General features: G+C 44.1%; 1 protein-coding gene across 1 annotated transcript in view; it reads right to left on the reverse strand.

The window, feature by feature from the left end:
* The window catches only part of POLR2B (RNA polymerase II subunit B), a 177912-nt gene that overhangs the window by 88953 nt on the left and 72695 nt on the right, over window positions 1–16264 (reverse strand). Inside the window, exons 7-9 of the mRNA XM_029600967.1 lie at window positions 13726–13890; window positions 12092–12288; window positions 3692–3811 (exon numbers count right to left, since the gene is read on the reverse strand). Coding sequence (XP_029456827.1) covers window positions 3692–3811; window positions 12092–12288; window positions 13726–13890 — 482 coding nt within the window. The remainder of the gene's footprint in view (window positions 1–3691; window positions 3812–12091; window positions 12289–13725; window positions 13891–16264) is intronic.

Below are 16264 nucleotides of genomic sequence, written 5' to 3' on the forward strand. Positions count from 1 at the left end.
GCCTATCATCTTGTTCTGTCTGCAACTGAAAAGGAACCAATTCAGCCATTTCCTTCAGAAAATTTATAAATGAGAGGTCCTCTGGAGGAGAACGCTTTCTACTCTCATTAGGTGAAGGTGGTGAAGGTAAGTCATTGTGTCTGATGAGGTATCATCACCCCAGGTATCATAAGGGTCAACACCCTTACCTCTAGGAAATAGAGGGGGACAGGATGGTTGGATACCTGAAGGTCCAGGTCTGGGCTCCAAAGGGATCGGAGGAATTATTGGAGGCACCGAAGGCATCGATGGATGGCTCGGTGGTGCCGATGGACGTATCGGCACCGATGGTTGGATCGGTGGCGAGGGACGTATAGGCATCGATGGCTGAGGCATAACTCCGGATGGAGGAATGTGGAACGGTGTTTCTCCTCCCGATGATGCTGTCAATGGAGAGAGCATCGGAGCCATCGGAGACCCGGGATCCATCGATGGAAAAGCGGCCATGAGGGCTTCCATCCTGGATAGCAGCGGTGCCAGCGCTGCCGGAATCGGGTCGATGATCGGTTCCACAGTCGGTGCAGGAGGAACCTGAAGATGTTGCATTGCCTTGTCGATGGCCTCCTGGACCATCCGGTCCAGTTCTTCTCGGAGACTTGGAGCAAGCAGCCCCAGCTCCGGAACAGAAGAAGGAGGCAGAGGTATAGCTGGAGGGACCACAGTTACAGGCGGAGTCGCGGCTCCCGATCCCCAAATCGGGTGAGGATTGCCTCGGAGACCCGGTCGCAGGAATGGTCGGTGCCTTTCCTTGACGGGGTTTTTTTTTTTTTTTTGACAGCGGCTCGGACGATAGCGAGGTCAATGATTTCGCTCCCTTGATTGTCCAAGTCTTACGGTGTCAACGGTGATGTTTCTCCCTGCGATCCCCTCAATCCTGGGGGGGAGTAGAGGGTACCAATGGCCGAGAAGTCATTGATGCCGGTCGGTCACTGGTCGGTGGTCGATGCTGGTGCGAAGTCGACGGTGTCTGTTCCGACGACGTCGATGCGATGGACGGAGTCGGGGTTTGAGCATGGAAGAGAAGTTCCATCTTCTCCATTCTGTCCTTGCGTCCCTTCGGTGTCATTAGGGCACATTTGGTGCAGGTCAAGACATCGTGCTCACGTCCTAAACACATTACACAGATTTATGGGGGTCTGTGATAGACCTGGTGCGGGTACAGTCCGGGCACCGACGAAACCCCAACACCATGGCCATGGAAAAAAATTTTAGCCGCGTTACAGTCGACGGCCAGTAGGCCGCGAAGGCCAAACTCGACGGTAATAGACAGGAAACAGGTTCAAAACTTACCGGAGTACCGCAGAGTTATAAAAGGTAGAAGAGGGACCCCTGTGGGGCAACTTAACTTTTAGTAATTCCGTGAGGAAAATTCCTGTCAGGAATCTCTTCAGAGCTCCTTTACCGCGAGGCTACTGCTGCGCGGAAAAAAGAAGACTGAAGGGGGACCCCTGCTGGCTGCAGGTTAGTGCATGCTGGGCATGCCCAGTAGGGCCAGTCAAAGTTCTGGAAACTTTGACAGAAGTTTTCCGTGACTGGGCTCCATCCTGTGATGTCACCCATATGTGAGGACTACCATCCTGCTTGTCCTGTGAGAACGAAATTATCAGGTAATTTCTCCATTTCCTAGCATGTAGCCAGATGGACTCAGGACCAGTGGGATGTACAAAAGCTACTCCCGGACGGGGCGGAAGGCTGCCGTGGGCGACTTAGCACTGCCCTTGCGAAGGTTGCTTCTTCTTTAGCCTGGACATCCAGATGGTAGAACCTGGAGAAGGTGTGTAGGGAAGACCATGTCACTGCTCAACAGATGCTGACCGGCAATAGTAGTTTGGCCTCTGCCCAGGATACTGCCTGGGCCCTAGTAGAATGAGCCTTAACCTACAGGGGTAAAGGCTTCCCTGCCTCTACATAAGCTGCCTTGACTACTTCCTTGATCCAGCGAGCTATAGTCGCTCGTGAGGCCGCTTCGCCTTGTTTCTTCCCGCTGTGAAGAACATCAAGATGATAATGCTTTGAAAAGCAATGCAAGGAAGAATATGTTGCCACACTACGCATGTCCATCAGTGAACTCAAGTGAAGCTCTGCCTAGGATGAAGCCTGTGCCCTGGTGGAATGTTTCAGAATCCTTTTAGGAAGCAGCAACCCTTTGGCTACCTGAACCGAGCCTATGGTTTCCTTAATCCAAAGAAATATAGATGGTTTCAAAACCACCTCACTGTTTCTGGAACTACAGAATAGGTCAGAATCTAACTTTCTGAAATCCTTGGTCATCCTCAAACAGAAAAAAAAACTTTTTGACATTGAGACAATGAAGTTGATCATAATATTTATGAAATGGTTTGTTTAATGATTGTGCTACACTGTGATGCATAATTTAATTTGAAACATTATAAGAGATGTATTTTGTCTGATCACTCATGTTTTTATTAAAATGCTACATATCTTACAAATTCTGCCAGGGGTATGTAAACTTATGAGCACAACTGTATGCGCAAATAAGGCACGCCAGTGGAAACGACCTGGTCAAACAACCCCACAGATGCGGCCTGCAAAGTAGCTGCTGAAGCTGCAAACCTCAGACCCTCCTCCATACAGCCTTGCAGAAGCCTCTTTTCCCCCTCCCACCCAATGCTGGCTGGCCCTCGCCACAAAACACTGCACTGCCCAGCTAGTCTTCCACGCTCCACGGGAGCAGTCATGCCTTCCTCCAGAGATGATCTGTGCTGTGAAATGAAAAAGGATACCCTACCAAAGAAAAGACTCCTGCCACTTCTTTTTCTGAAGCACCATTTGAAATGCTGCTTCATTCAGAAGATCTTTTTGTTTTGTTTTTTTTTATTATATTGACCCTTTTTCAGACCAGCAACAAAGTCAGCCCCCCCCAAACAACTATACTGGAGGGAGAGAAGACAGCGGGGGCACGCAAAATAAACTACTCCAGTGCACCAGGAAGGGGTAGGATGTCAAACTCGCTCTAGAAGAGCCCCACTTCACAACCTGGAGACTCCCTAGTCTAGGGCTGTGCTCAACTAAGGGAGGGAGTACAAGACTTTCATCTCAGGAGCTACCAAATCTAAAAATCAGTCTGCTTCACCCAGTCTAACCAAGACTCTGCCCACAATACCTGATGCTTGTTTACCATCTGTCCGAGACAGAAAATACTAGCAGGCTGAAGTCAACAAGGTGTTCTATAAAGAGTGCCATCAGCAAACCTGTTGTTCTATCTCCATCTGCTGGTTGGGGAGCATAATCCATTGAGACTATACTGGTCTGGTAAAATGAAGAGGAAACTCATTACAAAAAATATATATATATGGATTCCATTTGCGCAAGTAAACAGTTTGTAGAGCTTTCAGAAAAACATCTTTAGTTGCAAACATTTTCAATATCTGATTTTGAATGCAAAAGAAAAACAAATATATTTATATATTCAGATATTGTAGGACCTCAAGAACCAAGAATGAATGGTTCCTGTCATATCAGAAATGTTTCTTTATGATTAACACATCACACATGACTTGAAAAAAAAACAAACAAAAAAAAAAATCCACACACACAGCAAAAAGCTTTTGAGCATTTTACACACAGCTTCAAGAAGTAAGCCTACAAAGAACAGTTTTTTCTCTCACAGTTATCACTCTGCACCTCTTACCCTCTGAAGAGGAAAGCCAGCAGGGGCCCTGCCAGGTCCAGCCTCTTGTTTCCGTAATGATCTCTGTCATCCAGTTCTCTTCTGCCCAAAGCCGCCAGCAGCAACCTATGAACCATGTACCTATGCAAAACCAAGACCAACACTTAGTAGAACACCACAAAAAAAAACAAACTAGGATTGAAGGTGTTTTCCTCTCCAAAACATGACAATCTGATTTTGAGAGGTCAAAAATAAAATCTTTTAAAACTGAATACTATAAAAAGTACTATCGCTACGTTACAGTAAAAGACAACTAGATTACCATTAATTACCCTGCAAACAATACTGTACTGTTGTACAAGGCATGACACCATTTAACCTGCAACTTAAAGCATTTGAAGCAGGAGCAACACTCGTCCTTTGGGAAGAAAAGCAGAGTTGCTTACCTGTTAGAGATGATCTCCAAGGACAGCAGGATGTCAGTCCTCACACATGGGCAACCTCATCTGATGGTTCTCTGCATGGAAATATTACATCAAAGTTTCTAGAACTTTGACCGTGCTTCACTGGGTATACTCATGCACGCCATAATACCATGTGCCTATGCAAGTTCTTTTCGGTCTCAATTTAGCATGAAGAAAATTTTTAGGAAGAACAATTCCACAGGGAGGTGGGTGGTTTCGTGAGGGCTGACATCCTGCAGTCCCTGGAGAACACCTGTTACAGGTAAGCAACTCTGCTTTCTCCTAAGCCAAGTAGGATGGCAGTCCTCACACATGGCTGCCTCCAATAAAAGAGGAGGATACTATCATGTTAATATATGGTGGATAAATTAGTAAAGCACGAAGTTCAGTGACCACCACCAAAATTACAACCTTTCAGGTCAAGTATTTTAGGTCACAGAAGTGCAGTGGCTGAAAGGGAACTTTCATCAGCTGGGACAAAATCACGTTAAGGTCCCAAGACAGCGGAAAGTTTGATGGGAGGCTTCAAATGAAGCATACCCCGCTTAAATCGGACAACTAAAAGTTTTACAGAGTTGGTCTTGAGGTCTGACTTTGGGAGATGTAAAAGTTAATTAAGCAGTTTATATGTGGAGCAGGAAAAATGATCTAGGGCATTTTACTCACATCACATGGCAAACCTCCTCCACTTAAATCTATAGAATTTTCTATTGGAATTATTTCTTGAAGCTAAAAGAACTCCAGACATATCAGGCAAATCAAGGGGGTTACAGTATCAACCTCTCAATATCCAAGTGATGAAAGATAAGACACTCGAGACTGGAATGATGAGACTTGCCTTGATCTCAAGTGATGAGATCTGGGGAAAATCCCAGGCTGATTGGTTCCCTGACAATATAGCTCGCAGGAGTAGGAACCACAACTGTCTTGGCTAAAAGGGAGCTATGAGAAACATGGTCCCCTTGTCCTCTGAGCTGCAGCAAAGTTTTTGCTACTGAAGTATCAGAGCATATGTGTATAGTAGACGTTTGACCCAATGTAGGGCAAAAGCATCAGAAGCTAGTTTGCCACACACCCTCTGTCTGTAGCATAAGGGTAAGACCTTCCTGTTCCAAATAGATGCAAAATAGATACACTATAGGTGTTCCCCAGCAATGAGAGATCTGATTCACTACCCTTTCAAGGTTGCAAGGACTAACTCAAGTCTGTCCGCCAGCACATGCTCCATTCCATCAGTAAGTGGTTCTGAGAACCATCACCTGAGAGAGATAGCCCAGCCCACAACTGAACAGCCTCCTGACACAGAAGGTACAAACCCAAACCTCACTGCCTGCTGATGCAATACATTGCCAACTTGTATGTCTGGACAAGGGTAACTTTGCTGGATAGCCAATCTCTGAAAGCATTTAGAGCATACCAAATTGCTAGGAGCTTCAAGAAGCTTATGTGATGCAGACCCCAACTACACAAGCTTCCCAACACAAAATGGACATAGCCATTGTATGAACAATTTGAATCAGAGAGGTGTGGAAGGGGATTCCTCTGACCAGACTGCAATTGTCCCTGAGCAGTTGAGTGATCTGCATGCTGCCCCGAAGTTGTTGTGGGGCCTGTAGCCACTGAGACCTCAAGTCCATTGGACTCTTTATGTAAAGATGTGCTATGGGAGTTACATGCACTGTTGATTCTATGAGGCTCAACAGCCCCAACATGTTCCATGCTGATGTCAGATTCATTTGAATCTCCTCCGAAGTGGCCATCATTGTGGTGGCCCAGCTGAGATGAGACTTGGGGTAGTTGACAACAAATCCTAGTACCTCCAACACCCGGATACTGATGCTCATAGATTCCTTGGCTCCTACCTGAGACAGGCTCTTGACTAGTCAATCAGCCAGATAGGTATAGTCATGCAATCCCAGCTTGCACAAGTGCATCACCATTATGGCCGGGCATTTCATAAAGGTGTGGTGAAGACACTAGCCCAAAACGGCAGAATATGTTACTGGAGGTGACAGTCTCCCACAACGAATTGGAGATATTTTCTGTGGCCGAGGAAAAATCTCTATGCAGGTATATGCACAGAGAATGGCAACTAAAATGGTCAGTGATCTTTGCTTGAGCATATGGGGATAGACAAAGATATAAACATGTATACCCCAGAGGAAAGGCAAGATAGGGGAGATATGATAGAGACATTCAAATATCTCAAAGGCTTCCATGCATAAGAAGTGAACCTTTTCCAAACAGAAAGGAGGCTCTAGAATGAGGGGGAATGTGATGAGGTTCAAAAACGGTAGACTCAGAAGTAATCTAAGGAAATATTTCTTTACAGATGCATGGAACAGCTTCCCAGTGGAAGTGGCAGAGACAAACAGTATCTGAATTCAAGAAAGCACGGAATAAAAACAATCAATCTCTAAGGAAGAGATTAGAATTCTAATTCTAAATTTATCGGATAGATGGACAGACCAGATGGGCCATATGATCTTTTTCTGCCGTCATGTTTCTATGTTTCATCCTTGCGATCAAGAGAACATAGCCAATCCCTTCTTTGAACAAAGGGAATTCAGATGCCCAAGGAAACAATCTTGAAATTTTCACTTTTGATTAATTTGTTCAAGGCCCTTGGGTCTAGGACAGGATGGAGTCATCAAGTTTTCTTTGGAATCAGGAAATACTTTGTGGAGAATCCCTGCCCTCTTTGCCCTTGGTGGAAGAGACTCGACTGCTCTGGCCTTTAAGAGAGAAGAGCTCCACAAGAAGCAGTTCCAACTGGGGTCTGGGTCCAGTTTGGTGGAAATGCTAATAAGATTAATCTGTATCTTCTTCTGATGATGCAGAGGACCCACATATCTGAGTGGGCTGCCAGTTTACATAAAACTGCAACCTCCCCCCAACCGGAAGGTCCTCTGGCACAGGTACTAAAATTCTGGCTATGTTCTCTGCGATCCAGTCAAAACCCTATCCCAGGTGTTGACTGGGTTGCTATCTGGGGCTTAGGGGTACTCTCTGCTGCCTCAGACAGGCACCAAAGGTCTGCTATGGACAGAGCCAAGGGGGGCGAAGGATAACACCTCCTCAGGTGGAAAAAGTGCCTCCTGTGCCCTGTCCTCAGATACCTGCTGGAGGAGACAGCTGGGTCTGGAGTGCCCATGGAGAGCTGTTGGAGCATTGGACAGTGATCACAGATGTGTGCAATCGCATCCTTGACTATCGCCAAAGAGATTCTCTTCTGTACATGACATGTTGGTGAATCTTTCCTGCACTTCTGAACAGAGATATTAGGCTTGCAGCCAGGAGAATCTGCATGCCCCTATCTCTACAGCAGAGGCTGTTTGATGCTGTTCTGAAAACATCAAAGACTGAATGGATCATGTATCTTCTGCAAGCCAACCGCCTGTTTACTAGTGACTGGAGGGCATCTTGTTGCTTCTGAGGAAGCTGCTCGGCCACCCCTTGCACATGTACTGGCCCCTAAAGAGATGGTAGGATGCTACCTAGGAAATGAACATAGAATCTTGAAAAACCTTTCTTCAATAGTATTCATCAAGCAGTAACGGGTAACACAGAGGAATGGGTTCTAGAAGGCTTGGCCTTTTTGAAAGAAGATTCGACTAGCGACTAGCACAGATTGGTGTGGCAGCTGTAACATGTTGAATCCGAGAGTCTTCTGGACCAGAATGGAAGCTACAGAAGGGGGTTCTTCTACATCCTCATCTATACCTCTGGAAGAATCATGTACTAGGACTGTCACAATCTCCTAAGGAGGCTCCATGAACTGGAGGATGTCCAGCATCTTGGTTCTGGACTCATCTTCTGTTTGCAAAGTAAATGAAATGGCTTCCACCATTTTCCTCACAAAATCTGCAAAGGAGAGGTCCACCAATGGAAACTTCCTTCTCTGGTAAAGTAGAGGGGTTGGAGGGGAGACCTGTAGACACTTCCTCTTCAGAGGTAACTTCAGAGTTGTAGTTGCACCCCCATGAATACTGAACGTCTGACTTATTCTGATCTGGCAGCGAGGATTCTCTGTGCTCTATCCTCAGCTAATGAGTCTCAAATCAGTGCAGTTGGCTATTTGTGCCTGTACCCAGAAAGATTCCTCTCCCGAACAGCCACCGACCCCGTTGCTCCTCTGGGCATCAGTGACAGAATGGGTACTAGTGCAGGCAAGCACCTGGAGTGACCATATCCTCTTTGGAATAGAGATATGGAGGACACCAGGACTAGTGGAGAAAGCTGCAAGTCCCTGGCATGTCTAGAACAGTGGAGGGCAAACTATGGTCCACAAGTCAAATCCAGCCTGCCTATCACCTGGACACTTTTTCTATTATGTGTGGCCCACCGATGTTCCGACCTGCCTGCACGTCATCAAAGGCAAAGTTATCACTCTTGATTATGCTTAAATAGGGAAGTTGGACCATTGGCGTGTTTTAATGCAAGAAGAGGCCCTGTTTGTCTATGGTAGCAGGGTTCCCACACCCCTGACAGCAAGGAGAAACGCCATGCATCATGGCACTGGCGGGATTTCCACTCCTCACCAGCGAGGAGTCAGCCCAGTCAGTCATCGGTGTGCTATTCAGCATGCAAAGAGAAACCTAATAAACAGCCTCCTATCCCCAAGGAAGCTACCCAGACATCCTAAAAACCGCTTCACTCAAGCCCCTCCTCAAGAAACACAATCTAGACCCAAACGTACCAGCAAATTTCAGACCCATCTCTAACCTCCCATTCGTCGCTAAACTAACGGAGAAACTGGTAAACACACAGCTTTCTGACTATCTGGAAGACCACAAGATCTTACACCCTTCGCAATATGGTTTCCGTAAATCACGCAATACTGAAACCCTCCTCATCTCACTAACAGACCATATTATTATAGGGTTAGATAAAGGACACTCCTTCTTACTAGTCTTATTAGACATCTCGGCGGCTTTCGACACCGTCAATCACTCCATCTTGTTGGATCGCCTAGCAGATATTGGCATCTCTGGTTCTGCGTACAACTGGTTCAAGTCCTTCCTCAGCAATAGGACTTACAAAGTCAAAATCAATAATAAAGAGTCACCTCTAACAAAATCTAATCTGGGTGTACCACAAGGATCTTCGTTATCCCCAACCCTCTTTAACATATACCTCCTCCCCCTCAGCCAATTGTTAACAGATCTCAATCTAACTCATTATCTGTATGCAGACGACGTACAGATTCTAATCCCCATAACAGAATCACTCTCAAAAGCGCTCTCCCATTGGAATAACTGCCTTTTATCCATCACCAACCTACTCAACAGCTTAAACTTGGTCCTCAACGCTTCTAAGACAGAGCTTCTCCTCATCTCCTCAAATGATATCAATATCCACCAACCAACACCACTCAACCCCCACATCACATGTAAGCAGGTTAGAGATCTTGGGGTGATTCTAGATAATCGACTAAACCTAAGGAAAATGGTCAATTCAACAACGAAAGATTGCTTTTACAGATTACAGGTCTTAAAACGACTTAAACCTCTCTTATTCTTCCACGACTTCAGGACAGTCCTCCAAGCGCTACTGTTCGCCAAAATAGACTACTGCAGCGCCCTTCTACTAGGACTCCCCAAATCCACTACCAAACCTCTTCAGATGATTCAAAATGCGGCAGCAAGATTGTTGACCAGTACCAGCCGCTACGAACACATATCACCAATTCTCAGGAACCTACACTGGTTACCAGTAAATTACAGAATTCTATACAAATCAATCACCTTAATCCATAAAACCATCCATCATCAACTTCAACTTGACCTAGAAATACCTTTCAAACTTTACTCCTCTAACAGACCAACTAGAGACATTACAAAGGCACTCTTAATGTTCCACCCACTAAAGCTACACGCCTCGCTACGACCAAAGACAGCGCCTTTTCAACAGCAGGCCCTTCCATCTGGAACAGTATCCCATCAAACATCAGACTGGAGCCATGCCTATTAACTTTCAGGAAAAGACTTAAAACCTGGCTCTTTCTCCAAGCCTTCCCTGAACCACCAGACAATCACTAGCTGGCCTTCCTTCTTACCCAGCCTGTCACTCCGTTTCTCAAAGAAAAAAAATAAATGGACTCTTAGACTTCAGATTAAAGCACCGTTCTTAAGTTTTTAACTTGTACTCTACGGTAAAATTACTTTACTGGCCTTTTCTTCTTTCCCGCTTGTTGCAAGCTTCCAAGTTCCCGCCCCCTGTTGATTGTAACTTTGACTTATTCCTGCTTTGGTTATCTTTCGTTTACGTGAATTTGTTACTCTAGTTTTTTCCCTCTGTTAAACTGTAAACCGATCCGATATGGTAATCTACTATGAAGGTCGGTATATAAAATTGTTAAAAATAAATAAAATAAAATAAATAAATAAACCTGTTGTGTCGGTGCAAGATGAGACCCGGTGCATCAACACTGGTGGGATTTCCAATCCCCACCACTGAGAAGAGACTCTGCACTGCTGTGAAGAGTGGTAAGTAATAGCGGAGTAAGAGAAGGGCAGAGAGATGTAGGAAGGAGAAGTGGTGAGTATGGTGAGTGAGTGAAATGGAAGGCACATGAATGAGTGGGAAGGAGAGGGTGAGTAAGAGGGAGGTGGTGAGTGTCAGGGAAGGGAATGAGTGAGTGGGTAGGTGGGAGAGGAGCTAGTGACTGAGTGGGAAGAGGGTGAGAATGAGAAACAGAAAAGGGTGAGTGGGAGTGAAGGGATGAGTGACAGAATGTGAGAGGAGTGAATGGGAGTAAGAGTGACAGAAGGGGAGGAATGGGAAGGGGTGACTGAGGGGTGAGGGAGGGAAGGGTAAAGAAGCAAGGGAAAAGAGTGAGTGGAAGTGAGGTGTGAGTGACAGAGGGGAGGGTGAATGACTGAAGGTATGTGAGAGGGAAGGGAAAAGGGAGAGAGGGAGGAAGTAGAAGAGGGAAGTGAGAAGAGGTAGAAGGGTGCATGAGTGTGTGGGAGAGAGAGAGAAAGAAAGAGAATATGAACATGTGTGTATATGGAAAAAAGTTTGTGTGTACCCTCCTCTCCTTCCCCCTACTAATCCAATTCTCATAGGATAAAATCACCCTTACAGTCACCAAACACCCTTCCCCTTCTCTTCCCTCAGACCAATAATGCAGGGCAGAACCAGTCCTCCTCACAAACCACACCAATCTGCTCTCTTCATCTCCTCCAGGCTGCTCACCTCGTGGGGTAGATTGGTTATGCAGTATGCTCTTTCCTTATGGGGGAGGAAACCGGATCTGCCCACACTGTACGCTCTCTTCTCCTGGGAAGAGAGCCTGAATTGGTCCATGCTAACATGATTTCTCCCCCGGGAGGGTGGAGAGAACCTGGGTTCAGCCTGCATAGTATGATCTCCTCCAAAGGAGGAGATTGGGTGCACCAGACAAGCCCATGGACACAGTCTCCACCTGCAGTATTTCCTGGAAGCAAGAGCAGAACTTGAATCGGCCCTCTCAGCAAGGTCTCCTCATGATGGGAGGAGGAGGAGCTGAATGGACACACACAGTTTCCTCTCTTGCTTGCTGTTGGCATCCTAGGTAGCTTCCCCCATTTGCCTTGTCCTGCTCAGCTAGTAGATTGTCTTTCATATTCCAGCAAGTGGTAGGAACCCCGCCAGCCCTGCAGAATTGGCTCCCCTTCAGCTGCCCCCATGCCATTTTGGCAAAAAAAAAAAAAACCAAAAAAAAAAAACCCCAGACCACACTCCTTGCTTCACCGCTCCACACAGTCTGATGCAGCTAAAGGAAGATACAGTTTGGAGGGTCAGCAAGATATGCTCCTAGGGGCAGATTCAGCCAGCAGTTTAAGGACCCCTGTGTTAACCAACTTCTCAGAAACTAAATATAAATTAGAACAAGCAAGACAACCCTAGACAATTGCCACTTAAGTACTTCTGCCGGAATCTGTTCAGCCCTGTCACTAACAACATTACTTACCCCAAGAAATAAGCTTTCTTTGTTTCACAGAAGTCACTGACACCAACATGGGGCAGCATTTCTTTCTGCAGGACTTCCTTGGCATATTTGATTCTCTTCTCTTTTGTGACACCAGGCTTTGCTCCTCTAGAGCCAATGAAATTGAGTGCAACGTTCTGCTCCTGAATGACGAAAGCTTCGTCCAGCGAGGGCTTGACCTAGTGTAGGAAAGAGAAGTGGCATAGGACAACGCAAAATCCACACAAGTTGCATCACCAGACTTCACAAAAGACCACCACATACCCGCAGGTGGGTGGAAGAGCCCAACTACGTCTAACACTAGCCATATGCTATTATGGATAACTCAAAAAGTATCAAAACCAGCATATGGCTCTAATCTTCCTAACAGGTAAGTTGTTTTTGAGGATGAAAATAGCTTGGTTTTATATTTTTTTGAAACTTGACTAAAATCTTTATGGGTTTTAGTTCGCATTTACCCAGATGTCTTACGATTATTATAAGCTAAAAAGTGAGAGGATTCTGGCACTCTGATCAGACATGGCTAAGCTTGGTGCTGCTCTCTCCCTCAAATACTCCATGAAATAAAAAGCTGCGATTGAAACAAAGCATATATTTTGCAAAACAGCAGCAATTTATTGAGATTTATTTCTAATAAATCCCAATACTTAGCTCCTTGACCTCAACGTCTCGAAGTCAATTTCATTAGCACAGAAGCAGGTGATTTTATTTAAATTATTAACTGCTTCCCCAGCCGAGATTAGATGACCCAAAGTGATTTTCAAAAAACACAGAACCAGTGACATCATAAAACAAAATACAATACAAGCATAATCACCACGCCACTATCTCCCTGTTCCCCTCCCCCCACCCAATGCTACACCCAACACATTCCCTTCCCCAACCAACCATAAACCAGGCCCAAAGCCCTATCCATCATATTAATTCTTTCATTGATGGTATATTCTAACCATAAATTCAATGCAGGTTTACACTATTTGTCTTTACTAATTAATGATGTCTTTCTTAATTTTGTTTCCCTTGCTCGGTGGAGAAATTGAATACATGTAAAATGTGCTGAAGTAATTTTTTTTGTATTTTATTCTGTATTCTTGTTCACTTTAGTCCTGTACTAGTGAAAGAAAACAAAAAAAATACCACCACATTACAGGACCTGTGCTGTCTAAATCTATCATGGTGCATGCCCTGGCCCCACTTCCCTTGAGGTCTTCCCTCAAGCATTGCAATTTAGAGAACATAACTTACTATTCAGTACATGGCTACCAATTATTCCATGCCTCCTCAGAGTTGTTAAATGAAAAACATTACTAACGAAACAAATTAACCCTGCTAAGTAAACTAAGGGTGGCAGCCTTTAGAACATCAGACTATTTTTAGCATTTTACTTCAAATGTTATGTTTTATGATTATGTATTTGAAGTATTAAATATAGGATTGTTTTTTTTGGGAGGGGGGGTTCGGTTTTTTTTTTTTGTTTTTTTTTTTTTTTTTTTAAGTATTTTATGGATTATGTGTGTAACTCTAAGTTGCCTAAGGTTCATCATCGGGCGACTAATAAATAAAAAATAAAACATTTGGTCTTTTACAATGCAGAAATAAGACTAGCACTCCACTACCATTTCCATCATCTCAGGATCTTCAAAGTCATAAATAATGTGCTCCAAAATGTCTCTGTCCGACACGAAGCCCAGTGCACGGAAGACAATGATGATGGGCACTTCTTGTTTGATGTACGGCAGAGTGGCCACAATGCGCTGGCCAATTGCACTCTTCTTTGCACCCTGAGGGAGGAGGAAAGTTTCAGGATTAGTTCATACAGCATCACTACATACATCCGTCAACCAATCTGCATTCCAAACTAAAATGGTAAAGCGACTGGGCTAGAAAGGGCTATGGAAGAGACAGGATTCAAACTGGCAATGCTGTATCATTGTCAACACCCCAGGGAATTATGTAAACAAGGTATTACCCTAATAGGGATACTCTGGCAGATTACATGATTATTTTGTCACCTCAGGAAAGTAAACCGAAAACTAAATGATTTTGGTTAAATTTAATTTTATGTAACCATACTTTTGTCTTTTTGGCACAATCTGAAATTTTAATACTCCCTTGCACATTGATAATCTTCTTGGTGCTTGAACAGCCGGAGGCAAGTTACTTTCTAACCCTATATATGAAATGCAGAATTTTATAGACAGTAAGCCTTTATTCAGATTTTACCTTTTCTGGAGCACTTTTCAAGGGATGCTAAAATTGGATGCTTTTAAGCTATGATGCCTCGGTAATGTGAGTTAATATTAATCCACTCTTTCGAGCAAAGTTACCTACATAGCTGTTTCTTACTGCTTGTACAGCGATGAAACTGTCAGTAGCCACTTGATTGGGATTATCTAGAGTACTCACACTTGGTAGCATCTTTACAATCACCCCTGTCACTGCCCTGTGTATGGGGATACCCATTATAGTAAGGCCCATTTTAATTAAGCTACCAACATTTATACAAACAGAGCCTAGTCTTCACGTAAGCATCCAAACCACTACTTTTGTAGAGGTGAAGCTACAAAAGCATTTAAAGCAGTAGCAATGCTATAGTGAAATCTGGGCATGAAATTCATTGTATCTTCTCACATAACAAGGCTTCAAATCTAGTTCAGGTCCAGCTCAGACTGGCAGTCCAGTGTTGTAGCAATAGTACTGGAATATCCAATTTCCTTACCATCTACTCTTTAAAAGACTAAAGAAACAAAAGGAGCACGTCAAATCTAACCAGCTTAAAAAGCAGATTAGATTGAAATGCACCCACAGCGTGGAAAAGAAAAATTTGGATCTTGCCTGCTAATTTTCTTTCCTTAAATCCCTCAGTCTAGTCCAGACGCATGGGGTTTTTCTCCCCTACCAGCATATGGAGACAGAGAATTAAAGCTTCACTATACTCTTAGTACTTAAGCTACTGTGCTACCTGCAATCTCTCAGTAAATCTCAAAGCTAATCCCCTCGAGCAAGGGATGCAGTGAAAACCTGAAATGTAACTCACAAACCCTTCTTACAGGAGGATTCAAATGCCAGACTTACAACTAACAAAGAGCACACTGATACTATATACAGTGACTTGCAAAAGTATTTGACCCTCTAAAAAGGTGGATTACAAATGACACTTATACAGATTGCTCCAAACAGTATGTTTATTGCAAACCAGCATACTCTTAAAGTACATTTTCAAAGTCAAAATTCATTATTTCTTTGCATTTTTGTAAAATAAAATTAAAAGCTGAAAAATGCTGCTTGCATAAGTATTCAACCCCTTCAGACTAGTACTTGGTAGAACCATCTTTTGATGCAATAACAGCTTTAAGTCTGTTGGACTAAGTTTCTACCAGCTTTGCACACTGTTTGGGCGTGATTTTTGCCCAATCTTCCTGGCACATTTGTTCTACGTTGTTCAGGTTGGTTGAAACATGCTTATGGACTGCAATTTTCAAATAGTACCACAGATTCTTGATTAGACTGAGATCTGGACTTTGACTTTGCCATTGTAGAACATTCACCTTTTTGTTGTTCAACCACTCCTGTGTTGCTTTGCCCTTGTGCTTGGCATCATTGTCCTGCTGAAAGGTGAACTTTCTCCCAAGTTTAAGTTTTTTAGTAAACTGAGGCAGATTGTCTTGCAACATCTCCCTATATGTTACAACATCCATGTGTCCTTCAATTTTAACAAGATGCCCAGTAGTCTGAGGAAAAGCATCCACACAACATGATGCTGCTACCCCTATACTTTACTGTTGGGATGGTGTTTACTGAGGAATGGGCAGTGTTAGGTTTGCACTACACATAACAATTTGAGTTTTTGCCAAAAAAACTCCATTTTCGTCTCATCTGACCAGCCTTTGACACTGTCAACCATTCAGCCTTTGACACTGTCAACCATTCATCTCTATTAAAATGTCTGGCAGATATAGGCATTAAAGGAACAGTCTTCAGCTGGTTCAAATCCTTCCTAGCAAATAGACAATTCAAAGTAAAGATTAACAACAAAGAATCACAACCGATCCCTTCCAACCGGGGGGTCCCTCAGGGTTCCTCCCTTTCACCTACCCTCTTCAACATTTACCTCTTACCTCTATGTCATCTACTTACTAAACTAAACCTAACTCA

Source organism: Rhinatrema bivittatum, chromosome 1, assembly GCF_901001135.1.
Source record: "Rhinatrema bivittatum chromosome 1, aRhiBiv1.1, whole genome shotgun sequence".
NCBI classification, from domain to species: domain Eukaryota; kingdom Metazoa; phylum Chordata; class Amphibia; order Gymnophiona; family Rhinatrematidae; genus Rhinatrema; species Rhinatrema bivittatum.